Source organism: Cydia amplana, chromosome 13, assembly GCF_948474715.1.
Source record: "Cydia amplana chromosome 13, ilCydAmpl1.1, whole genome shotgun sequence".
Taxonomy (NCBI): Eukaryota; Metazoa; Arthropoda; class Insecta; order Lepidoptera; family Tortricidae; genus Cydia; species Cydia amplana.
Window position 1 is genome coordinate 13,659,216 of NC_086081.1, and position 27,245 is coordinate 13,686,460.

Sequence of the window (27,245 nt, forward strand, 5' to 3'; positions counted from 1 at the left end):
TCCCACACGAATCTAAATTAAGATGAGTATATAGCTATTACTATAGGAACCTTAACTCCAGAATACTTTAATGAAAACAACCTCTAAATTTGGGCAAAGCCACCTTTAATAAAGGCAATATACTTAACCGAAAAATTATGAACATGACTACAATGAAATAAATAATAAAAAATAAGCGTCTAACAAATGCTATGTTACATAATCGTACAACTTAAACGTTATCAAGTATTGTGCAAAATCACATAAAATATAGATTTTTCAAGTCTCAAATAATTTTATTTTTGTGTAATGGGGTTACGGACACGCGGGGTTATTTTAAACAGATGTTTTTATTATAAATAAAAGTAATAGATAGAATGACCTAGGGGTACACAAATTAAAATCGAGTTTTCATATTTCCATTGTCTATAGTAGCCCCACATCTTTCTCATTGCCCCATTGCACATATATTTTTGAGTTATGAGTGTCTATTTTATATCGTTTCATGGCTTTATTAATGATATCACTAAAAACGTAAACAATTTTACAAATTTTAGCCGTATCGACAGCATCGCAAATATGAATAAAAAGCGGTTTACATATTATGTACTTAATTATACACTTATAAATGCAATAAGGGCTTCTCGTAAATGTACATAAGAAGATACATGTAGTATAAATAAATTGTATAACTTAACTAGTAGACATAATTATATATTTGTATTCCTTTTCATATAGAATTGTAATATTTTATAAAAGGCGCAGAAAGTGGACGCAACGACTGTGATGACATATATGTACTAACAGTATACCATTTTGGGTAGATGACATTTTAAGTACATCGATATTATTTAGGGGGGATTTACATGAAACTATAAGCAATCGCCTACGTTTTTGACTCATGGAATTCTGTGTAATATTCTTAAGGGTAACCCTAGAATCTTCACAACTCGTCGATCGCAATCTCAAGCGATCCGTAGGAATACGATTTTGTAAATTCTTATTTAATTAACTTTACGTGTTATTTAAATATTTCAATAGACAAAATTATTGTTAAAATTCAAATATAAGAACGTTATAAATTCTATGGCAGTATAAATATATCACCGTGAGATAGTGTCAAATTGGCAAATATATTCTGGTCGGTCAGATACAAGTACTTTTCCTATGAAGGCGCCTTTTTGACTAGGTCAAATCAAATAAAAATACGTAAGTACGTTAGCTGGACATACTTAATTAATAATTATACGTAGGATAAACTTTATATAATTAAATAATTTAAATATAATCTGTAAAGACTCTTATGACCACTGTTTCTCTATCTCTGTTATTTTCTTGCACATGTGTGCAAATTGTAACCATAAATAAGAAATTGTATTATAAAATGGATATTACTATATAAATCAATTTAATGTAGCTACCAATAGCAATATTGGCTGAGATAATGTTGACATAAAAAAATATTGAAGGTTAGAACAACTTTGAACACTTATATTAAAAACCTTATATCGCTCCAACAGACAATTTATTATATATTTATTTATCCATATATTGGTAATAAGACTTAAACTAAGTACAATATTATTAAAAGCAATTATTTATTAAGTGAAATCTTGCAACCAGTCTTTCAAACACACATTCAGTGCTTAATATTCATTATCATTATTTTACTTTTCTTACTTACTAATATAATTCCCATATTTAGTGCGATCCCATCAGATAAATACACTCTATACAATCGTATAATCGTAATTATTTGCCCGGAAAAATTACTACTCTTCGAAATAGCTGTCTATATAAAATTAAGTAAAGGATCATCCATTTATTACGTCACACGAATTTCTAGGTTTTTTTACCCCTCCCCCCCTCCTTGTCACACTTGGTCACATTTTGCAAACCCCTCCCCCCCTGGTGTGACGTCACATTTTAGGCAATTTTGTTTTCAACGAAATCGACAATATTAACTCGGCATTATTTTTTTAATAAAAAAATATTTTTGATATATAAATATTAGTAATTTTATAACACAACGAAAGTTACATCCAAAATCTCATTATTTAACTGTACAGCGAATAAAAAATATAAATTAATTTTCGGTTACTGATGAAGTTAAAGTGACATCACAACGTTTGTGACTCCCCCCTCCCCCATGTCACATTTTCTTGACCCCCTCCCTCCCCCTAAACGTGTGACGTAATTAATGGATGACCCCTAAGTAAATAATTTTATTTACTTCACCTATCATAAGCGTTTACTGTTTTTTAATCATCAGTAATCAATCATATTTCTTATCATTCTTATTTTTAAAAAGTTACAAAAGAGATCAAGATGAGTCCAATCGAGATGGGATCATTTCTTTACACCTTTCAGCAGCGGTATCATGGTCGCATTTTTATCACCTGTCATGCCATGAGTCACTCTCGCACTTACATATTTGTTAGAAGGTGACAGGCATGTGACAAATGATAAAGAGCCGGCCATCTTAGCTCTACAGAAGTAAACAAACATCTATAAAAATTAAAGCACTGCTACGGCTATAAAGCTACCGAGTATAGTTTGTCGATTTCTAACAGACTCCGACCGTCTTATCCTTTGTCTATTATACCAACTGCCATTTATTATTAACATTACCCATCGCCCGTGGCCTTACATCTATGAGGGCTATAAAAAATAGCTAAGAAAATATGTCAAAATCATTCTGTACAAGGTATTTCACGAAAATGTCGCTTACGAAATGCCATTCTTCTAATACTTTGAGAAAGTAATATTTGGTTTGGCCTGGTAATATTTCATGACATGGCTAACAAATTGTCAGAGTATTTCGAACTATATTGTCGAGCTTTACGCATTCGATTGAGGTAGCCGCCATACAAGGCGAAAGCATTTCGTGAGCGACAATATAGTGGAAAGCCTCAAAATTGGCTTTCGTTTTGCTACTCACAATCATCGAAAAGAGGCACATTTAGCACTATCGGAGAGAATATATATAATGCAATTAATTTGAAATTAATAATACGTGTTTGTCATTTATAATATTCCTCTATGTCAGTGGTTCCTAACCTTTTCAGTCCGGTCACCCCTATGACTAACTAGGGAACCTGTTTTTAGCTTATCACCCCCGTAAAATACCAGTTTTACCCCCACGGGGGTAATTACCCCCAGGTTAGTTATTTTGCTATAATACGCACATGGTTCCAGAGATATTCTTCCTTTTTATTCAAAGGCATAAAAACTTGTTGTAGTTGTAGATACTTGTTGTTAATAATAGTGGGCAAAAATATATAAAATCCTCAGAAATGCAATCGGAATTAACATACCCGTATTATAGGTATTATAGGTATTATTGTAAAATTGTAAATGAATATTTGTAAATTGTAAATAGGCATGATTTATTTAGATAATAATGTAACATTCAGACACAATTGTATTATTGTTTATGAATAAATGAAATGAAATGAAATGAAATGTATGTATAGAAAATGCTAAACAATCGGAAACTATGGCAAAACATTAAGTTTACATTTCTGGGTTCATTTATTATATCTACCTACACGTGAGCAGAAATAAATAGATATTACGGACACTTACACAAACCGACTTAGTCCCACAGTAATCACTCTGTAATATTATACAGGGTGCTTCCTGTAACAGGAGCAATAAATTAAACTAAAGGCTGTACTGTACTGTGTGTTCAGCAACTTTTAGAAATTATGAATCCTTTAGACATCCTCTTTTTCATACAAAATAAATATTGCCTTCAATGTACGCTGACATCAGTGTGTTTGACGTTGCTTGTCACGATTTAAACATAACAAAATTTGCAATACATTGCGTGTTAGAATAGACTTTAAAGTGTAATAAAAATCAAAACACGAGTTATTTTCAAAAGTTGCTGAACAAATGTTGATCAGTTTGAGGAGTACAGTCTACAGTTTAATTTATTGCTCCTGTTACAGGAAGCACCCTGTATAATATACGTTATATTATACATATGTAAATACTTATATACATAGAAAACTTCCATAACTCAGGAACAAATATTTGTGATAAACACAAAAATAAATGCCCTTTACCGGGATTCGAACCCGGCACCCACTGCTTCCTAGGCAGGGTCACTACCGACTAGGCTAGGAGCCCGCCAAATACATTACATTACGCTTTACAATAGGAACATATAATAATGTAATAGGTTATCGTTTGTACATCTCCATGAGTGAAGGTGCTAATTTCCAAGTATTTATATAAATTTGTACATACTAATATGAGCAGGTCATAGGCGTATACATAGGTAATATATATGATAAAATCCATAAATTATGCCGGACAAACAAAAAATCATAATAATACCTAGTATCTTAAGACAAATTTCGACAAATCTGGTTCATCATTAGGTTCGTCCTTCGAAAGTAAACGCTCGTATTAGTCGTATCTAAATAATTATGCATATCTGTCCTATATAAGGAAAGTGATTAGCGTTGAATAGGGGGTATTACTGCAATGTTCTGCCGCCATAGTGCAGCCCTAGCGCCTATCGTAAACCATGGAGTAACTTATACATACTGTGCCTTAAACTGTTTTTTGACAAGTTTTCACAGATAATAAAATATGACATTGATGCACCAAGGCGGTTTGTTTACAAAGGGCCTCCCGGGAAATGCGAAAATATTTACCCCTTTATCGCTCGAGTATGCAAGAGTGATAGAGAGGTTAGATAACGAAATTTCGATATTCTTGTTTCGCGGTAGACCTTCAGATTGTGGTGGATTGTGGTAGTGGCGCCCCCTACGCAGAGTTTCGCGTAATATTCCCTATTAGGCAAGACAAGAAGTTGTATGTACGCACCGCCACTAAGTTGTGTGTAAGTTCACATCGTGTGTGAGTGACCTAGTAAGCCTTGTTAGGTCCTTCCATGTCGTCTGCGCTGCGCAGCATCAGGTAGTAGCTGCGGACGCACAGGATGCAGTACGCCAGGAAACCTGCACATAAATAGTTATGTATTAGTGGTATTAGTGTAAGTCAGCGGTTCTCAAAGTTTTTGGTGACGGAATCCTTTTGAAAAGCGAGATATTTGACGGAGCCCCAAATTATAAATTTTCGTTAGTCACTGTGGACCAGCCCTAGTAGCACGGTAGCATTTTTATCGTTTATCACCATGCCTGTCACGTTCTAACAAGTATGTAAGTGCGAAAGTGACGGGCATAGTGATAGTCGATAAAAATGGAACCGTGCTGAGCCCGCAGATATACATATAGAAGAGCTGTTTTTTTTCTTATTATCACAAGTATTTCTCGCGGAGCTCCAACAAAGGCTTTGCGGAGCGCCAGGGTCCGCGGAGCACACTTTGAGAATGGCTGGTGTAAGTAGACAATTCCGAGCGGGTGTCGAAATTGAAACACCGAGCGAATGCGAGTTTTCGGCAATGAATGAGTTGAATAGAAACATAAAGAAAGGACGCTAGTCACGAGGAATTCCTTACATTGACCCGCTTGTTCCGTAAGAAAGTACTGCTCAAAAATAAAATTATATTCGGAACTTTATTTTTACCAGAGACAGGTGATTCCTAAAAATAGCAACAATAATTTGTACCTATGTTCTACGAGTTAAGGTACACAACACATATATAATAGGACGCAGCCACACACATAGGACACATAGGACCAAACAGCAGCAGTCTCGAAAATTTAGCCACGCCACACCACCAACACCAAACACCAAATGCTAGCGAAGGTAATTAAAGATTCCGATCCGTAGAGTCTGAAATGTAGGCTAAAATTTGTAAATAGGTAAATAAGTATGAACTACAGTGAACGCTATTAGACACTCACCAAAGGCCAGCACAGCCTCCAAGAAGGCGAGGAACACGTCGGAGCCCGAGTCTCTCGGGCCGCGCATCGCCGCCGTTATGATGACGTACAGCAGAGCGCACACGTACAGTATGCACATGATGTACACGTACGCGCGGAGGATCGTCATGTGACGCTGAAAAAGAAAAAAAAAGTTATTGTTAACCATTTCGATTTCATCAAATTTTTATCGCTGACTGTACTTTTCTTTCAACAGGTTCTTTCAATCAGTAGTCTGTGCGGAAAGAGAAGAGTCGTGGAATGTGTTAGGCCCCACACATACAGTCCACGTCTCTTCTCTTTGCGAACAGACTCTATCAGCATATTGAGCTAACATGTCAAACCTCATACATTTACTGCGATCTTGTACCAGATGGTAAACGCTATTTAACGTTATTCATAAACGTGTGTCAAATCTAACAAAACCGTTGATATCTAATCGTCTGTCGCTATCCATCTTTTTGACACTTCCGTTTGTTAGAAAGAGACTAAATTTAACAGAAGTTTGGAAGAAGTTTTTTGATTAAAGGGGTACATATGTATGTACCATTACGGTATGGCTACGATAAGGCACCTTCGTCACAGCATATAACAGCGGCAGCGCTAATAGAACAAGCACTGCTGTGGCTAACATCTATAGCGACCCGGTACCAGGTGCAGTAGATATAGTCCCTCCTTACCTTAAACACAGCGTATAACAAGGCCAGCGCCAGTAGCACGTGTACCGTGGACAGCACGGCCGCGCCTATAGCGACCCGGTACCAGATGGAGTAGATGTGGTCTCCCTCGTCCTCGATGGTGCCCATGTAGGAGCCAGCGTCGTGCGCCATTAGCGACGTCACAACTAAGAGACAGCCTGAGGCGATCTGGAAATAAATCGTTGATAAATTAAAATAAATAAGTTTTTTTGCAAAAATGACATTTTTGATACAAGCTTTTATCGCTGACTGTGCTTTTCTTTTAACAGGCAAATAAAAACTTATCGAGACGATGCTAACAAACCCAAATACATTTAGGTTGCGTTGTTTTATCACCGTCAAACAATAAAGTCTCGATAGTGTCCGCCTCTTTCCGCCGCCGCCGCCTACAAGCGTCGACAGAAACAGAATTTTATTTATCGCGTGGCAAACGCGAGTTAAATTGGCACACAATGTCTATCTATGTATCTGATTAACGACATGTTGTACGAATATATTGTTAAAAGTACTATGAATGTAGTTCTAAGACAACTTACCAAATATTGTACGCCTTTGGGCAGGATATGGAGAACATGAATAATTTGTACCACCTTTGTGCGAGTAAACCCATAACCATACAATATATTGATTTTAATTTTGATTTGATTTTGAAAGCTAAAATCCTTCACATCATATAATCCTTCACATCAGCGAAACGGAATAATGAAAAAACAAACACTACAATCTCAACGAATATGCTCTGGTGTAACCTATGACCGTAATAAGTGTTAAATCATATTTGCATCAGAAGTCTTATTGTGTCCGTGGAGACCTAATAAAAGCTTCAGCCACAAAATATAGTTATAAAACCTGTTGGTTTACACATGATCTTGACAACAAGGAGTTTTTATTTTATTTAAGGTTATCGCAAGGTCTTTCAAGAACGGTGCCATTTACTTATCATTATCATTTTTTACACTTAATTGAGATTTAAAAAAAATCACAATTCGATCGTCACTGGGTCAAACAACTACTAAAACTGAAGTTATACATATTCAATGAATTGAATATGTATAACTTCCAACGACTGCTTAGAAATAAAGAGAATTCTTTGCAGACATTTCTGCTTACTATGATTTAATTCCTATTCCTACAACTATGTGTTTATCATTCTTATATTTTGCGTACTTTTTAGTGTTCCGTAGCAAACTTACTTCTCGGAACACTCATGACATCACCTCACTGTCTGACCTTCCAGACTTTTTTGCATGCACCTTGCATGAATGTTACTATAGGTAGGTACTTACTATAAAATGGTTTCGAGCACATTGGTTAGGGTCAAATACAGAATCCACAGTATCTCGCGAGCGAGATATGTTTTTTTCTTTTTCTAACTATATTAATCAGAAACAGACGGGTAGTCTATCTCGCTCAGAGCAAAGTTACAACTTAGAAGATTTCTTCCCGTCCGATCCTAGCAGCCGTGTATCTATGTATGTACCTATAGGCATTAGACAACCTAAGTACAATAAGTACGTAACTTCATAAATATACGAATAGGTATCGAGAAGATAGATGACTGATGGATGTTGTTACAAAACTGTTATTTCGTCTGTGTGATGTCCAGTACGTTGCTGCCGAGTGGTTGCTATTTAAATATTTATACCCGACTGATATCGACTATTTATGTCTGAAATAAATTGATACGAGTATTCATTGACTGATTGTTACTCGACATAATTGAACAGAATACTTAATAAAAAGGATGACTCAGTCTCTATTTATTGACGAGTTGAAGGCATAGAGCGATTCCAGACTTTCCCTATTATGACTCATGGTATACAAAGTTTAACCTTCGCCTTTCAATAAACAGTTAAACGAATTTGTGTTGACGTGCAGGCGGTAAATGCAGCTTATTATAAATACATATCATATAAAAATTCTGCATTGTGCCTTACTGACTGCTCGGAGCAGTTGTCAGCTGAACACTTGAGTGAAACGCCACCGCGAGAAGTTCGACCCCAAACGCGTTAGTTCCGCGTAGCGAAATTCCCAGTCGTATTTTCCCCCATTTTATCGAACGAGCGAGCGAAGCGAAGCGAAGTTCTTACATTCGACTTTGAACAGACGGCTGGCTAGGGGCACGTCCCGGCATTTCAATGTTTTTAAGCTGAACTTTCAGAGGATAGTTTGATACTCAATAACTTAAGTAAATTTGTTCTAATTTAAATGAAATTGGGTGAACGTATAGTCGAGGGCATTATATATTAGTCATTAAATTTTGAGCTGGCTTGAACAAGAGGTTATTGAGCTAGAAGAGCTTAAAATGCTAAAAAGCCATTTGTGAGGGGTCTTGCTATTCTGGTCATTTTAATTGCAAGAAAGTATGGTCGAGTTGGTATCAAATGAAAGTGCTCGGTTTACACATTTATAATATTGTTTTTTTAAAGATTTTTTTATGAAAATTATGATAATTTTGGAATCCAAGATGGCGGCCATGCACTGTCATTAAATCGTAATGGATATAATTTTATAGGTTTTAGGGGGCGCAGATTTCGAAAATGATGATCATTTTGGATTCCAAAATGGCGGCCATGCACTCCATGCAGTATGTCATAAAAGTCGTCATGGATATCGTTTTATAGGTTTTAGGAGGCGCAGATTTCGAAAATGATGACCATTTTGGATTCCAAGATGGCGGCCATCCAGTATGTCATAAAAGTCGTCATGGATGTCGTTTTATAGGTATTACGGGGCGCAGATTTCGAAAATGATGACCATTTTGGATTCCAAAATGGCCGCCATGCACTATGTCATAAAAGTCGTCATGGATGTCGTTTTATAGGTTATAGGGGGCTCAGATTTCGAAAATGATGACTATTTTGGAATCCAAGATGGCGGCCATGCACTATGTCATAAAAGTCGTCATGGATGTCGTTTTATAGGTTTTAGGGGGCGCAGATTTCGAAAATGATGACCATTTTGGAATCCAAAATGGCGGCCATGCAGTATGTCATAAAAGTCGTCATGGATGTCGTTTTATAGGTATTAGGGGGCGCAGATTTCGAAAATGATGACCATTTTGGATTCCAAAATGGCGGCCATGCACTATGTCATAAAAGTCGTCATGGATGTCGTTTTATAGGTTATAGGGGGCTCAGATTTCGAAAATGATGACTATTTTGGAATCCAAGATGGCGGCCATGCACTATGTCATAAACATACCTCGCAACCGAGCTAGCAAATCTGTAGCAGTTGTACGTCAAGGTTATCACAACTACGCATAAACTAAAGTACAAAAAATATTTTTTCTTTGTTTTCAAACACAGCAATATTTTCAAGCAATGAAAATTCCATTTTAATATTTGAAATATATGCGAATAAAAAAACCTGATTTTATAAACAAAATAACAGATACATTGAAACGCATCTAATATTGACATTGACCTGATGTTAATTTATATTATTTGACAGTAAATTAAACCGGGTTATATCGGAAGAGGATCAACAAGGTTCTCGATCAATTTTATTAATCTTACATACAATAAAGTTAAAGCAAAATGGTTCATCATAATCGCCAACCCTGACACAAAACTGTCATATGCTACGGTTTTGCTAGCTCCGTTGCGGGGTATGAAAAGTCGTCATGGATGTCGTTTTATAGGTTTTTGGGGGCGCAGATTTCGAAAATGATGACCATTTTGGAATCCAAAATGGCGGCCATGCAGTATGTCATAAAAGTCGTCATGGATGTCGTTTTATAGGTTTTAGGGGGCGCAGGTTTCGAAAATGATGACCATTTTGGAATCCAAAATGGCGGCCATGCAGTATGTCATAAAAGTCGTCATGGATGTCGTTTTATATGTTTTAGGGGGCCCCGAATTCGAAAATGATGACCATTTTGGAATCCAAAATGACGGCCATCATGGATGTCGTTTTGTAGGTTTTAGGGGGCGCAGATTTCGAAAATGATGTGCATTTTGGATTCCAAGATGGCGGCCATGCAGTACGTCATAAAAGTCGTCATGGATGTCGTTTTATAGATTATAGGGGGGGGGCATGCTTTTGAAAATGATGACCATTTTGGATTCCAAAATGGCGGACTTGCACTATGACATAAAAGTCGTCATGGATGTCGTTTTATAGGTTTTAGGGGGCCCCGATTTGAAAATGATGACCATTTTGGAATCCAAAATGACGGCCATGCAGTATGTCATAAAAGTTGTCATGGATGTCGTTTTATAGGTTTTAGGGGGCGCAGAATTCGAAAATGATGACCATTTTGGATTCCAAGAAGGCGGCCATGCAGTATTTTATAAAAGTCGTCATGGATGTCGTTTTATAGATTATAGGGGGCGCAGATTTCGAAAATGATGACCATATTGGATTCCAAGACGGCGGCCATCCAGTATGTCATAAAAGTCGTCATGGGTGTCGTTTTATAGGTCATGGTCATCATTTTCGAAATCTGCGCACCTGTTTCAAATAAGATATAGATGCATCCTAGTAAGTCAACAACATCTATATCTACTATCGAAATGTACTTTTGATAGTAGTAGTACGAAATGTAATCTGAAAGGAATCAAGTAATGCATTCCTGTAATGAGGAATCGACATTGATTCCAATTACTAGTAATTGTAATATTTGAGAAATTGATTCCTGATTCCCCAAATGGAATTGTACTTAGTAATTCGGTATTGTAATATTGTTACATTACAAAGTACCTAATCTGGGAATCGGTAATCAGATTAAAAAGTAATTTCAAGTAATCGTGGAATCAGGATTCAATTACGAAATGCCCATCTCGGACTAAGTAGCACTGCATTCAATTGATCTTTTTGACGAACCGCGAGTTCTCAGTTCGGGGCGAACTACTAGTATTCTAACCAATCGTTTATTTACTTAGTACTACGTTTTATTACACGTGTAAATCCTTGTCGCTTATTTCCCTAGTTTAATGTTTTAACTGTGTCACACTAAATCAATAGGTAGGTAGGTTAGGTTCGTTAGGTAGATTCAGATGCCCGAAGAGCAAACCGCCCAGAAATAGGCGGGGCTTCTAGTTAAGTTGATAAGTTAAGTAAATGACGCCTGCTAGCCCATGCGAATGGGGAGGTACATGAACGGAATAAAACTCTAGTGGGGAAAAATGTGAATGGATATAATGCTACGCGGAACTAACGCGTTTGGGGAAGTGATCTGAAACTGTTAGAACTTATCAACTTACCAAATGCATGGCGCCGACGACCTTAGCGCCGCTCTCCAGGCCCATGCACCAGCAGAACGATGTGATGTGCGGGAGACCCATGCTCTCTTCTCTGTGGTCCCTGGAACACAACAACAGCTTATCAGCAGATATTTTTTCTATGGGCACTAGGTACTTATAGGATATAGGATTTATATTTATAGCATTCGGGGGTTTGCTACGAAGAATCCAAGAAAACCCGGGAAATCTGCCGATCCTAAATGATTTCACTACAATCACTCTTTGTAAATTATTCACTCATTTATTGTATACATTTTATTTATTTATTTTTAAAGGTATGCAATGTTATAATATCCCAGATAAAATTATCGGACAAATTCGGGCAATCGAACTGACAAAATATTAATAGTCATTTTAGTGTTTAGGATATGAAAACAATGATTATTGTTTTGAAAAACTAAAATCACTGCCTACCGTCCGCGGCCATTGTCGAAGATGCACTGAAATGCATCTGCATCAGGGCAATTATCTGACATATTGTTACCTACAAATAAAAGCGGCCAAGTGCGAGTCGGACTCGCCCATGAAGGGTTCCGTATTTAGGGGATTTATGACGTATTAAAAAAAAACTACTTATTAGATCTCGTTCAAACCAATTTTCGGTGAAAGTTTACATGGTAATGTACATCATATATTTTTTTTAGTTTTATCATTCTGTTATTTTAGAAGTTACGGGGGCGGGGGGGGGGACACATTTTACCACTTTGGAAGTGTCTCTCGCGCAAACTATTCAGTTTAGAAAAAAATGATATTAGAAACCTCAATATCATTTTTGAAGACCTATCCATAGATACCCCACACGCATGGGTTTAATGAAAAAAAAATTTTTGAGTTTCAGTGCTAAGTATGGGGAACCCCAATAATTTATTGTTTTTTTTCTATTTTTGTGTGAAAATCTTAATGCGGTTCACAGAATACATCTACTTACCAAGTTTCAACAGTATAGTTCTTATAGTTTCGGAGAAAAGTGACTGTGACATACGGACGGACAGACGGACAGACAGACAGACAGACAGACAGACATGACGAATCTATAAGGGTTCCGTTTTTTGCCATTTGGCTACGGAACCCTAATAAACGGCTGCACAAAGACGCCTTCGCTCGATCTATCTTGTCTTGACTAGGGTTAAGTTACAAGCGGATTGCTTACTAAGTTCCTACTGTAACGAGGGAAAATCGGGTATTTTTTATACAGTGATCTTATTAAAAGTAGATACCCATTTTCGCTGCACTTTTGAATGTCTTGCGACAAACCAGGTGCCACAAGAAAAACAGGGAACAAGTCATTTAATATCCTACAAATCACCTAGCAGACCTACTTAATATGTATCTACGTTCAATCGTAACAAAATAACCGTATACAAAGCCATAGATTGCAATTTTCGATGTTTTCTATGAGGGGGAATTTTTTACGTCATTTAGGTGATTTAGGGGTTGGTCCCACCCACACTAAAAGTTACCTAGCATGATCTTTAAATTAACCTCGCAAAATATGGCGTAGGGTTGAGGAAAAACCCCGTATACAAAAAGCTCTACGAGGAAAGTAGGTAGGTAGTGTAGGTTGGTGAAGCTGGATCCATTGCTCGCGTAGTAAGTAATTGTGCACATGCATGTACGTCATCGAGCAGGTAAAAATAGATCATCACATTGCTGCAAAATATTTGTTCCTTTGGGAAATTTTAGGGAATACATCATCATAGTCATGGGAGTTTCTAACATAAACACTGTACAAAATGTACTGGAAAAAAGTTACGGAAGTCGAAAAAGTTGTGAATACAGAAAAGGTTGTGGTATATATAGGTATGTACCTAGTCTACCTATACACTGCGCGCACAGCTTGTTCTCCGAGCTTTGCCGGAAACACTGCCGTGTCTCGCCTGCCGTGTATAGCCATAGCCCTTCAGTACCGAAATCTACGATCTTTAGACTTGGACCACAGTGGCAACAATTAAGTACCGTTACACAGGAGCTGCTAGCTCAAGGCCACACCTCTCGTTAATGGAGAACAGGACAGAAGACCTACCGCGAACACCGAAGTTGGCAATTTGCGGGCATCTTTCTCTTTTACTCCAATAAATTAAAGTGACAGAGAAAATGCCCGCAATTATCGAATTCAAACTTCGGTGTTCGCAGTAGGCCCTCAGGTCTCAGTCTCGTCAGTAACCACAACGGTAATCTACAGAAATGTTTTTCAATCTTTTTGACACGACGCTGTTGGCATGATTGTTTTGCGACCCCTACATAATGTAGTTATCGTCAAGTGGAGTAACTGAGGACTGACTGGACTGAGGGATAAATTTAGGTTTTTTTTTACTGTGGGAAGATAGTTGAAAATCACGGAGCAAAGCCACGGACTGACAGCCGGACATGGCGAAACTGTAAAGGTTCCGTCACACAGGCGCGTTTTCCGGGCGGAGCGTACTAAGCGGCGCGCGCGGTTTTTCATATAAAACGCTCACGCTCGCCCGGGAAACGCGCCTGTGTGACAAACCTTAAGGGTTCCTGGTTGACTACGGAACCCTATTAAAAAGACCCTTGAAGACAAAAGAGATCTTGGCCCTCAGCTCCATTTGTGATAACATAGCCAGGATGTGTTGATGTTGGTGCATGTCATGCATAGCATATGTTTGATCAAACTTTAACTGCGATTCTGTCTGAACTTCTGAAGCCACTAGCCATGATGACTAGCCATTCCTGGCATTCCTCCGCTTCGCCACCTCCCTGAGCCAGCCATCCTGTTCTGATGCTGACTGTCCTTGTGCCTTGAACCTGCCATAGTTGGCATTAGTTGGTGAAAAGTGTGCGACAGTTTAATGTCGCGTTGAGGACGAGTGTCAAAGACAAAGAAAAAAAAAACATTGTACTAAAATCCTCATTATACGCTCTTGCACTGGAAACGATGATAAGATAAAAACAATTTACTCTAAGTAGGTATACAAAGTGTAGGTAAACAACTGAGACATACATATTTCTTCTGTTGCAGCATTGGTTTTTTTTATTAGTATATTAGAATGATTAAATGAGAGCATAACTTCGATTGTATGGGAGCGTCTTTATAGCGGCGGGTTCGTGTGGCACTTAAATTTATTTTCTGTTAATATGGGGCATTATCTATGAAAAGGGACCTTATTGTCGATGGCGCTTACGCCGCACAGCATCGCGCGGCATTGTATTTATATCGGAGCATCGTTAATAATGGCGTAAGCGCTATCGACAATAAGATCCCTTTTCATAGATAACGTCACATATATACCTAGCATCAGCATCACACAGCTATAAACATATTAAGTATGAGAAGATTTTATAAAAACTCATAAAATATACACACATACTTTGCATTTGCACATTCCAATGCTTTAGCCATTAACCTAATGTGACCTACAAGAATCCAACTGCAAACTTAGACAATGCACTCTGTTATAAAGCCGTAAGGTCAAAATTCGTTTGTCCGTTGGTATCCTTTGGACAATGTGTTTGTCGGCGATTATAATTCAACCTTGAGCACCCTTGAGACAGTGCTAGTCGTTTTGGGTTATGTGTATAGCCTAAATTACAATGACATGGGAACACATTCAATTTGAGACTACTTTAAACTTCATTTTCATTATCAGAAACTACAAATGCATTTCAGTTTTTTTTTAATAATTATTATTTTAGATTTTAAATATATTAAATAAATATTAGATATTAAGTTATTAATTTTAATTTAATGTCTAATTTTAATTTATTTCCCATTTTATATCATAACCCTGCATACGGCATACCAAAGCAATATAATTTTATTATAAAATAGCTAATGATGTAGCCAAGGGATTTGACTAGCAAAATTTTAAACAGAAGTATACTTTCAAACTCATTGAGGAAAAACTTTGAAACCCATGATGAGATTGCTAACACTTCCGAAAGTGTCCTGGCTGTACGCCCCCTCTTTAACCTGGTTATCAGTAAATGGTACAATGAAGTAAGTAAACAAGTATAATAAGAGGAAAATAAGTGAAATAAATATTTTAAGTATGTACCTACTTACTTTGAGGATATTCAGAACAACTGGGATTTTTAATTAAGAATTTTTATCTCCATATTACTTGTTATTCTCTTTATTTATTTATCATCTTAAGTTAGGTTAATTTATAATATGGATATAAAAATAAAATACAAAAACACTTACAAAAACAATACAAAATACTTATAAACATATTATAAAAAAACCTAACCTAGGGTGCCGCCAGCAGCGGGGCAAGGCCCAAGCTGCCTTACTTGTTATTATTATTTCCGTTTGAATTTCTTTAAATTGCAAAAGCCATTATATTTATACTAAAATATATACAATGTAACTTATGCTAGATCAGCTAGATGTTAATTAGTTAATATGAGTTTTGAAAAAGATAAATAACTTGATACCATAAAGTTGCAAAATAAAAGTATTGTTTTTCAATCAAGAATACCATTATAATATGGAAAGACTACTCTTAATAAGGACTAGGTTCACCTCTGGGTTGGAAGTTGCAGTTGCTTCCATAAAAACTAGTGCCTATGCCAATTCTTGGAACTTTGTTGCCGAGTTCACCCAAGGCTCTCTATGTGAGCCCAGTAAGCCATGGCATAAATGGTGGGGCAAACTAGGAAGATGATGATGATCAAATAAATCTTATTATGTAACATGGCTTTACTTGAGCATTTATGGAGGAGATTATTACAAGTTTATTTTCTTATTCAACCTATTGCTACTTAATTCAAATAGGTAATATTATATAAGTGCCTTACTTTTAATAGGAATGTTATAGACGTTATAGTACAATTTTTTTGAACTGAGCTTGTTCACTTACCTGTACTAACAATGGCATTGTTTTATTACAATGCTATTATCTGCTTTTGTTCTCGTAGGCGCCAACTGGTTTACTTACAAAGTAAGTTACAAGTACATTGCATGTATATTGAATTTTTAACCTTATTCCTTGTTGAATGGGGTTAAAATGGTCTAAAAAGATAATATCATATTCAATCTTTTGTAAAGTCATATCCACCTTAGCCACGACAGGGAAGTAGTCTGGTGCAAAATGCAAAAAAAAGTTATGTTAGCTATTATTTAGTTAGTGTATTTTGTAGTCTATTGTTTAAAGAAATAGAGTTGTTAATCTATACTAACATTTCAAGGCGGTTATAATCTGCTTTTACTAAGAGGTAGTTATCCTAATTTGTAGTTTACCACTCAATGGTATTGTATTCTTGAGACTCTTTGAGTAAACTAGCTCAGTTCAAAAGACTACACTATACCATTAAGTAGCGTGGAAATGCTGCGAGCATCATGGGCACCTTTGGCACCATGGGAACGGCAGGCAGCGGATTGTTTATTAAATTTATAGTTTTAATTTATATTTGCAAGTTTTAGATGTAATTTAATTTGTAATTTTAACAAAGTAAGAGATTATAATTATAATAAAAAATATTTATATTTAGTAACCAATAAGTAATACTTTTAGTAACCTATGATAACATTTTGTAGTACTGTGGCAAGTAGTACCTAAATAGCATTGGTAATTAGCTAATTTATGTTAAATTAAATGTGTAGTTTGTGAGCTCATATTTTTGCTTAAGTATCTCAACATAATAATTATATATTGCTATCATTTAAAACATACTTACCCTGTCTTTTGGAAGTATTCTGGCAAATAGTATTAGTTAATTATCTATTTGTTTATGCTAAACAGCTCACGACCTTATTTTTGCTTATCTCAACATACCTAAGCCAGAGTTTAAAAAAATAATGTCTATACGATACAGGTACCTATCTATGATTTATTCTTTGCGTGCGATAACAACTCCCAGGCCTCCCAGCCACGGCCAGGCCTTAATAAAAAGACTAAATTTACACAATCGATTGAATCCAAATGTAAATAACATATTTAAAATTACTTACTTTCCAAAAAAAATTACGGCGCTCGTTCTAATCCAGTTGTTTTAGGTAAAAATCACTTCAACAGTTCACTTAGGCTTTATTCGTTTCTACTTTCACTGTTTTTATTCAAGCAAAATTCACGTAAACACAAAAACATACGAAGAACACGAACGTTAGAATTCGACTGCACCTGACTGGCTGACTGGCTGACTGCACCGCGAGTTTTCTTTTCATTGAACACTTCCCGCCCGATATTTTGGTATAGAGCGAAATAAGAGATACACGTATGCCGTTGGGTAAAAGAGAAACAAGAAACAAATCGTGAAATCCCAATGACGTCAGTTTGATAACGCGTGACGTGTGGTGCGTTTTGTTCATTCTCAATGCGTTTCGTTTGCCCTTTATGAATGACGTATTTCATGGACTAACTTGGAAATTTCAGTTTAATTATAGCCCGGAGCCCGAGTAAGATGTGTGGGCATTTTCATTTCAATTCCGTTACATCACTGACAAAATGTATAGTCCCCTCAAGACTATGTGCGTGAATCGCGGCGCGAAGCCAAGTGTGGAGTTGGAGATGGAGTGGAGTCGATTTCGCTGTTTGCGAAAACAGCGAAACGTGGACGAGTGTGATGTGACGATTGCTAAAGCAGTATCCAGACGGGATGATCAAATCGATATTTGAGCCCTCTAATGCTGGCTACATACGTAACGATAAATCGTAGCGATTAAACTGTGCAGTCCGATTTGCGCAGTTTTATCTGCCGTGTGTATGACAAATCGTTGTCGATTATCGTTGATCGGTGGCAGTTGCAAATTATATTAGAAAAATCGTTGTCGATGCGTTTGCACAGTTTTATCGTTGCGTGTGGATGGCGATCGGTCATTTCGGCAGTACTTCACGTAGCTTGGTTGTGTGCGCACGTTCGTTCCTCAAGTAAATAATGAAAAATATAAAAATGAATCCATAATTATTTCTCTTGGTCACGGCATCACGCGTGAACGGCTAGACCAATTTCGCTAATTCTTTTTGCCTTAAAGTTGGTCAAGCAGATCTTGTCAGTAGAAAAAGGCGGCAAATTTGAAAAATGTAGGCGCGAAGGGACTTCGTCTCATAGAAAATTTGAATTTCGCGCCTTTTTCTACTGACAAGATTTGCTTGACTGTCTATATGTTAGTTATTGTCAGGAGAAATTTCTTATGACAGAAAAAAAATAAGAAAGTTGCGCGGAACATTAGAAAATGTAACTACCATATTAACTTTGATGACATGGATAACATGTTTCTTGCGTGAGCTTCTGCGGAGAACACAGAGGGTCTACCGCGAACCACGTTCGACGTGTTGCCTCCCTGTCACACTTACGTACCAATTTACAAGTGCGACAAAGAGGCAACACGTCGAACGTGGTTCGCGGTAGGCCCTCTGACGATCGACGCCGATATCGGAGGCGTGTGGAGGCACTATGAACGTTCGATTTATCTGCACAGTCCGACTGCACAGTTTAATCGCTACGATTTATAGTTACGTGTGTAGCCGGCATAAGTAAAAAAAATGCTCATGCTCAAACGACTCGTCTGGATTCCACAACCGGACGCTGGAAAAGATATTGTCGGCCTTTATATGCTGGTCAACCAAATCTCGTCAGTAAAAAAAGGCGCGAAATTCAAATTTTCTATGGGATGATATTCCTTCGCTTCTACATTTTTCAATTTTGCCGCCTTTTTCTACTGTCAAGATTTGCTTGACCAAGTACCTATAAATATTATCTTACCAATTTGTGGTTTCGGTAAAGTCGGTAAAGAAAAACATCGTTAAGCCCCCCCATTCACACTCCTTCATTGCAGTCCGGCTCGCAGAACTGCGTACATTGCAGTTCGCCTTGCAGGACTGCGGAGCAAGATATACCTACATAGCTCACACACGGTACTGCTTTGTCGTCCATCATCAGTCAGTACAGTACTGCATCGTTTCTCACTAGTGTCGGTCTACCTACTCTTAAAAATGTTATGTGCAATTTAAAAAAAAAAATAGCTCTTCTGCTAGAGACAAACCAAAGAAAGTCTGCAGCGCAATAATTTGACATCGAATTAAAAAACTACATATGGCAATGTTTTTTAAGCAGTCAGTAAACGTCATGACGTTTACTGACTGCTTAAAAAACATTGCCATAAGTGCATGCACTATGGTATGTGTTTGTCAAAATCGTTTAAATATTCATTGTGTTTTGTGATGAACGGAATAAACATGGTGAAACCTTACAAAACCGGCGTGCGGGAGTTACTTCGAGGCGATTCAAGCTGAAAAACGACAATGTTTACAAAATTTGGAGTTGATGACGGGTAAGTGGAATGAAACATCTTAATACTTCACCATATGTACCTACTTAGATAATATAATATTGGTTTAGACTAAGGTTTCACAGCAAATTGAACACACCTAATAGGTATAGGCATACTTATGAACTTCCTCTAACATTTCGAGAAACTCATTGGTACTAGCCGGGTTTTGAGCTCGAACCCACAACCTCCATGCTTATGCTCACGGCATGGGTACCTACTAGTTAAAGCTAAAATTAATTTTTAATATATGTTTATTGTTTTAATGGTTTATTTCGTTTTTCCGAAAACTTTAGTTCGCAAATTGCGGGCAATTTCTCTGTCAATCTAATTACGCCTTAATGGGAGTAAAAGAGAAAGATGCTCGCATATTGAGAACTTCGGTGTTCGCGGTAGGCCTTTGTACCTATTTACCGCCGTCGCGGATATTACAAAAGCTTATTAATTTTGATGAAGCCAAATGTCACATTCTCCCAATATTATTTATCAATATTAGTATATGTCTACATATTAATAGTGACATCTATTGTTGGAATGAAATTTATTTTACCATAAAAATTAAGCTGTGCATACAGCTTAATTTTTTCATAGACGGTAAATATGGTAGAACGTTCACAAGTATCAAGACTATTTAATCCATTTTCTGTGGTGTTGTCGCATACTGATTTTTAAAAACTACTTTTAATCTAGCGCTGCAGACTTTCTTTGGTTTGTCTCTATGTATTTTCTTGTTATTGGATAAAAATAAAAAAGAGTGTGGGAGAAGAAACTGCTAAAAATTCGCCAGGGAGCGTCATATTTCTTAAGTATTGTAAATAATTGTTGCAATGCCTATTCCTCCATTGTTTGTTGGAGTGATTCTGATTGGGTGATTTTTGGTCCCACAAACAGCGACATTATAAATTTCGAAAAAAATGCACGCACTGTTGTCATACGTCAAACACGGCAGTCTGCTACGCAGGACGTCAACCCACAAAGGACCCCACCCGCGACCCCATACCACAGAATAACTAATAGTACTACCGTACAAAAAATTCACTCCTTCACAAAAGTCAGATTTAGGTATAAAATTACACCTATATCGCTGCCTGCAAGCAAAATTGAAACTTATAACCGCGCACGAACCGTGAATCTCCTTTCCGCGCCGCAGTTTTATGACCGAGCTGTGAGTGTCGGCACGGGGTTATCACTTGACAAGTTTTTATACCTAAAGTCTATTTTTTTATTCGGTAGACTAAAATTACATTTCATAGTATGAAATGACACATGATGTTCATACTATGAAATGTCATTTTAGTCTACCGAATAAAAAAATAGACTTTATACCCACCGATTTATTATTTTTAAGATAAATATGTAGGAATTACAAGCTTTGATTATGTAAACATACATTTTTTATCCGGAGATAGTATGTCTGATTCTCACGGAAGTAAGTTTCGAAGCCATTGTGTATTTTCAATTTTGCGCGAGCGCCACGTGACACGACTATCGTGCGAGCCGAGCGGCAGCCCACTGCCATACGCCTGTCCGATGGGCGCGACGGCCAAATGTACCTAAACTGCGGAGTGACACCCCCCTGCCCATACACAATCCTACATACGGATTGGACGGTCAGGTGGCAGTCGCTTTCGTCACACCTCGGACACTGGCGATCAAATGTATGAAACAAACGCGTTCCTACGCACACAGCCTAATAAGCCCGTGTAGGTGAACGCGTACCATGCTTGTGTGAGTGAGATAAGACATTGTAGGGTAACTGTGAGGTAACCGAGAGCGGGTTTCAGCGGGTGGGCGGCACTTTCAACGGGTGGCAGGGAGCGTCCATACTGTATGCTAGTACTCTTTATTATACTGTGCTTTCGTAGCGTTTGTACCAATTCTTGCGATTCGGTTGCTGAGCGGACCCCGGGCTCTCCACCTAACTTTCAAATTTTATTGTAAGTATGGGAAGTTTTTCAGTTACCTGCCGAATTACATTAATCTGTCCGCTAATTTGTGCATGCTTCGTGAAACTGGCCCGTATCTGCTCCAGGTAAACAAACAAAAGTTAAGATAAACGGAGGTATTTATTTCTTAACTTTAACATTAAAGGTAAAACAGCATGCCTGGGACTCGTTATCTGCATTCCACAGCTTGAACTTCACTGGGAACTTGGCCTGAAACAGAGGTTAATATTTACTTATTAGCTTTTTTACATTGTACTGCGGTTGTATAGATGTAAGGTAAACGTACTAGTGTTCGACGCGGTATCAGTAGGTACCTACATTACATGTGATTACATTGAAACTTAAGTCATTGTCAATAGAGGTGACAGCAGGGTGTTATCTATTGGGCATTAGCATGTCGAGCACTAGTACGTTTACCTTAGTGCATAATTATTTTCCATCGTATTTTCACGGAAACGACGAACGTGTCTTGCTATTTCAGTCAGTCTCGGTACATAAAGTACTGACGTTGACTGAAGTAGCATAGGTATAGTACCTACATGTGTCCTATCCAACGCGTTGAAGAACCTCAGTAGATATATATCTTTGTCAACAGGACAATATGTCTTCAGGTTGCAGGGGTTGGCAACAATCGTCAGTGTGGTCTTTATAATATTTATAGCGCTATGTATACTAGTTCGCAGGGGTCGAAAACTGTTTCTAAAGTCTAGTATTTAACCTTTTCCACGCCGTGTCAAATACAAAGCTATCACTCAAACGCCACATCATGGAAGTGTTAAAACTGAAGTTGAACTTTATGTATATGCACGTAGATCGATGTTGCTCTGTGTTCTGTGACCGATTAATCGGTCTTTGGCGTTGAACCTACGGTGCGGATATATGTAATTGGCGTCCAAAAGCTTAATACTTACAGTGCCATGAGTCTTGTCCAACGTAAAGTGAAGGTTGAAGAACCTCGGTATGTCTTTGTCGACTGGGCACGCCATCAGGTCGCAGGGGTCGGCAACAGTTTTGACAGTCTTGTCGAAGTTTCCATCGTTGTTGTCGTCACCGTACATCGCTAGACGCAGGCTTTGGGCTGAGAACCCTGGAATCAGATGTAAATCGCGGTGAGAGAGTAGGACAAGTAGTAGACATATGTCACCTGCTCTCTGAAGATTAAAAAACATTAAGTAGGTACATAATTTACCCACATATGTACAATCATTCAATTCAATTTGTACTTGGCGGGACAAGGCCTTCGGCAGCAGTTTGCGAGGAGCTTAGATTTTACAGTGTTTCAAAATTAGAAACATACATAATAAAAAAAATGCTGAATATACGGAATACCAGGTGTTCTAATTATACCGTAAAACGGGGTGAGTAGGTTTCGCGGGGAGAGGTGGGTTATGAATGGGGAGAGAAGGTTTGAGAGGGGTGTGAGAAGGGATTTTAAGGCTACTGCTACAAAAATAATGTATTCCAATTTAATATGGAGCTATAGTAATACGCATAATAAAAAAAATCGATCCAACAATCTTCCAAAATCACCTTTGTATGAAAACCCCTCTCAAATACGAGGCACTACGGGGTGATGTGGGTTTTCCTCTTTATCGTTAAAGTTATGAAATGGAACTGCCCAAAATAAAATAAAAACTAAAATACAAACGTCCGGAACACTTATTATATACAACATTCAGTTTTCATATGTAACAATAAAATGTTATCGAGGTTTGAATTTCAGTTTTGACCCTACTCACCCCATTTTATGGTAATTATAATTACACATTATTATTTGTATCTCCTTAGATTTACACATTATTATTATAATTAATTATAATGATAGTATTGATAGTCACACAAAGTAATTAGAACACGAGGCTGGTTCATTAGACATTATTGCTATGTTATAATTTATTTAGATAAGGTAGGCAAGTACTTATGTACCTAATGAACATTATAATTCATATAAAATACCTAAATTGCTTGCAATTGAACCTTATCGCAATTCAATGAAATAAGGTCAAACGCCGGTCTAATAAGTTATAATGACAATGTTTTAAACATCTGCTTTCAAAGTCCAGCAAATATATGGCATGTGTATCCGGGAACGCAACCTAGCTGTGACCTCTTAAAGGATGACTCACGTTAGAAAGGCCCTGGTCCGGGCCGAGGCAGGATGACTCACGTTAGAAAGGCCCTGGTCCGGGCCGAGGCATCCGACACTTCGTTTTTCACCAAAGCATCACGTGATCACCGGTCACCTGTCGTAGAAAATGAAGTGTTGGTTGCCACGTTCCGGACCCGGGCCGTTCTAGCGCGAGTCATCCTTTAGTTGTAATTCGACTTCAGGTCAGCGGCCCCTGCTCCAATTGCGGTTTACCAATTGGTCAATTTTAAGAAAATTACGTTTTTCCGGCGATAAATAATACATACATACATACATACATATAATCACGTCTATTTCCCGGAGGGGTAGGCAGAGACCACGGATTTCCACTTGCTACGATCCTGACAATACCTCTTTCGCTGGGAGATTTTGTCAATATTTACCTCTAGGCTAGTTTATGAAAACGATGGTACTTTGGCCAACCTATAATAATGAAATGTAAGGGGTATACCAAGCGTAATGCTAACCCTTGCCCGTAATGCCCGTTGCGTGTCATATTGGTCCGCTAAACTAAGTAGTCCTATTTAATGGGGTTGTAACCGTCAACAAAGTTTTGTACAGATGGCGCCAGCATAGGTTTTACCTGTCTTTAATTTTGTTTTATAAGATTTAACCATAAATTTATATTTTGTACTTCATTAAGGTATTTTTTGTGGCAATAAATGTAATTCTGATTCTGATGATTTCTGAATGAAAAAAAAAAACAAGATTTGACAGTATTCGTTAGATTTACAGGTAAAACCTGTGCTGCCGCCATTTGTAAAATACTTCGTACGGCCAACACCATTGATAGATTCTAAGATGGACTAATAGACAATAGTGTGAAGACAAAATTTTGTAGGTACCAGTGTTGGCCGAACGTTAATTGCAATTGACCAATAACCAGTACAAATTGAACCGTAATCCGTAACGGACGGTTACACTTTACAGTAATAAAAGTTAACGTTTCGGCCAACACTGGGGGCCCGATTCGGATTTTGAAATAGACATCTATAAGATATCTTTTAGACATCACCAAGATACGATAACGATATTTTTAGGATCTATAACCTGTCATCAAATTTGACATTTTCGCGATTATGGAGATACTCTTGAACGATCCACAAGATATGACTTAAAGATCCAATTCACATCTAATAGATATCTAACTCTATCTAATGTAAAAGTGACATTGGTTGCCCGAATTGACCTGCAAAAGAGAACTAGTTGAAATCTAAACTATAACGTAGTACCTATTAGAATGGATCTAGTACGTGTCGTCTCTTGTGAATAGCTTGAAGTTCGAATACGGCAGTGGTACTTACTCTACGCAGTTTAATGCCGATAGTGATCCTGCGGCGCTCCTCTACAAGGCGGAGTCGGCATTCGTTGGTGGTTTTAGACGGTAGTCCTACTGGTTAGTCCGTCATCGCTCCTGGTTCCCCCGGGCCAGGTAGCATGCGTAAACGCATTTCCCCAACGTTAAAAAAAAAAAAAGTGGGTACTTACTCGGAGTGAAGTCGACGGAGAGCATATAGGGCTTGTTCCTGTAGAGGCTGCAGAAGTTGATGCCCTTGGGGCACGGGTCCACGTCCACGCTGTGCACGGTGCAAACCGCCGGGTTCACTGGAAATATGGTCAATATTACCTTTATATACCTATTTATATAAAAACAAAATCACTGAAAAAATCATTAGCCGAACTCATTGAGAAACTCAAAAAAATAACTGAACTTAAGTACCTATAGTAGACACCCCTATAATGGACGTGGAACCTGTGATGGGAAACGAGACATAAAAAATCTAAAAGTAGTTTATAAACACTGGCAATATTTTACCATGAATAAGATTCATATACATATAGAGCTGTTTAAGATACACTTCTGCTCAATATCCTACAACCGATTTTGTAATTGTTTTGTAACCGGTAAATACATAGTTCGCAAGTCCCAATATTTTGTGTATAGTAACAAAATATTTTATTACACCTCAACCTTAATTAGACTGAACATATTGGTATTTTTCATGGTCTCTTTGTATATAAACTCAATGTTGACTAATCTTGTTGATACAGGTGCCTATTAGTTTATTTACCTATTTACCCACGCCGGAACATGTACGATTGTACGTACTCCCCTGTATCTCCTAATATTTCGCTTATTTTTTCATCAGTACCTACCAACTGCATTATTAGGTACCTATACTCTTGCAAGTTTTCACGTGTTCAACTCACCATCATCACAGAACTTCTTAGTAACAGCTTCGCAGGCGACTGCAGTCACACAGACGAGCACACACACGGCGCGGGCCCACATTTCAACGAACCGCTGTGAACTAAACTAACCGAGTACGCACCTTTAGCATACACGCCGATTTTATGTCGTGTTCATTGGTTGCCTACTGAGACGAGCAACCAGTATAAAGTGCGCTCTACGATTTATAAAAGTCTAGCCAGCGAAATGAAAAATTCCAAAAACTTCAAAACTACGAGGCATAGAAACTGGGATAAACTATAGCCATTTTGGTTTCTTTGTACATTATTTAAAAAGCCAGTACGGTAATGGTAGTCGTCTTTGGTCTCATGCTCTACTCTCGAACTTACATCCTTCTTAGAAAGTGCCTCGAATTCCTGTTAAATAAAAAATAAAAATAAATGTTATTCCACTCCAGCCAAGGCCGGGTAACTAACATTGGACCGTCGGAATCGGAAGCTTGGTTGATCACCGTCAGAGGCGTATTTACAAATTTGGCGCCCCGGGCCATTTTGATTTGCCGCCCCCCTTCATCAGTGACGATATAGTATTTTATGCAATCGCTGTTTAAGAGAGGTCAAAAAAGGCGAATGGCGTGAGTAGGGTTGCCAACCGTACTATATTATATAGTATTGTACTATATTTTGGCTCTCTGTACTATATACTTTTGGAAAAATATATAGTACGCTATAATACTATATTTCCGATTAAACGTATGTTACACTTATGTTTAGTATTTTATCTAAAAGTACCATATTTTTTTGAAATGTACTATATTTTTGATGCCCTATTCTGGAAAATACTATATTCTACCAAAAAATAGTTGGCAACCCTAGGCGTGAGTAACAATTTGAGGCGAAGCCGAAAATTGTTAATAAAGGCGCCATGAGTATTTTTTGACTCAGTTAAACAACGTTGCAT

General features: G+C 37.6%; 3 protein-coding genes across 3 annotated transcripts in view; 1 reads left to right on the forward strand and 2 right to left on the reverse strand.

Annotated features, from left to right (window-relative positions):
- The window catches only part of LOC134653549 (poly(A) RNA polymerase, mitochondrial-like), a 194,438-nt gene that overhangs the window by 110,112 nt on the left and 57,081 nt on the right, over positions 1–27,245 (forward strand). The gene's annotated exons all lie outside the window — the stretch shown is intronic.
- LOC134653593 (uncharacterized) lies at positions 4,854–11,821 on the reverse strand. Its single transcript, XM_063508989.1, has 4 exons — positions 11,728–11,821; positions 6,503–6,688; positions 5,805–5,958; positions 4,854–4,955 (listed from the first exon to the last, which is right to left on the reverse strand). The coding sequence occupies exons 1-4, from the start codon at positions 11,806–11,808 to the stop codon at positions 4,864–4,866; spliced, it is 513 nt and encodes a 170-aa protein (XP_063365059.1). The 5' UTR covers positions 11,809–11,821; the 3' UTR covers positions 4,854–4,863.
- LOC134653293 (MD-2-related lipid-recognition protein-like) lies at positions 22,047–26,430 on the reverse strand. The gene is made up of 4 exons (XM_063508621.1): positions 26,306–26,430; positions 25,583–25,699; positions 22,857–23,032; positions 22,047–22,155 (listed from the first exon to the last, which is right to left on the reverse strand). The coding sequence occupies exons 1-4, from the start codon at positions 26,385–26,387 to the stop codon at positions 22,066–22,068; spliced, it is 465 nt and encodes a 154-aa protein (XP_063364691.1). The 5' UTR covers positions 26,388–26,430; the 3' UTR covers positions 22,047–22,065.

Bases quoted from the DNA above. Each gene is read 5' to 3' on its own strand.
- LOC134653593 (XM_063508989.1), bottom strand. From the start codon at position 11,808: ATGGGTCTCCCGCACATCACATCGTTCTGCTGGTGCATGGGCCTGGAG. The intron at 6,689-11,727 runs GTAAGTTGATAA...ATTTATTTCCAG, and splicing joins TCGTCGGCGCCATGCATTTG to ATCGCCTCAGGCTGTCTCTT. The intron at 4,956-5,804 runs GTGAGTGTCTAA...ATTTATGTGCAG, and splicing joins GGAGGCTGTGCTGGCCTTTG to GTTTCCTGGCGTACTGCATC.
- LOC134653293 (XM_063508621.1), bottom strand. From the start codon at position 26,387: ATGTGGGCCCGCGCCGTGTGTGTGCTCGTCTGTGTGACTGCAGTCGCC. The intron at 25,700-26,305 runs GTGAGTTGAACA...CCATATTTCCAG, and splicing joins TAAGAAGTTCTGTGATGATG to TGAACCCGGCGGTTTGCACC. The intron at 22,156-22,856 runs GTAAGTATTAAG...CCTCTGTTTCAG, and splicing joins TGGACAAGACTCATGGCACT to GCCAAGTTCCCAGTGAAGTT.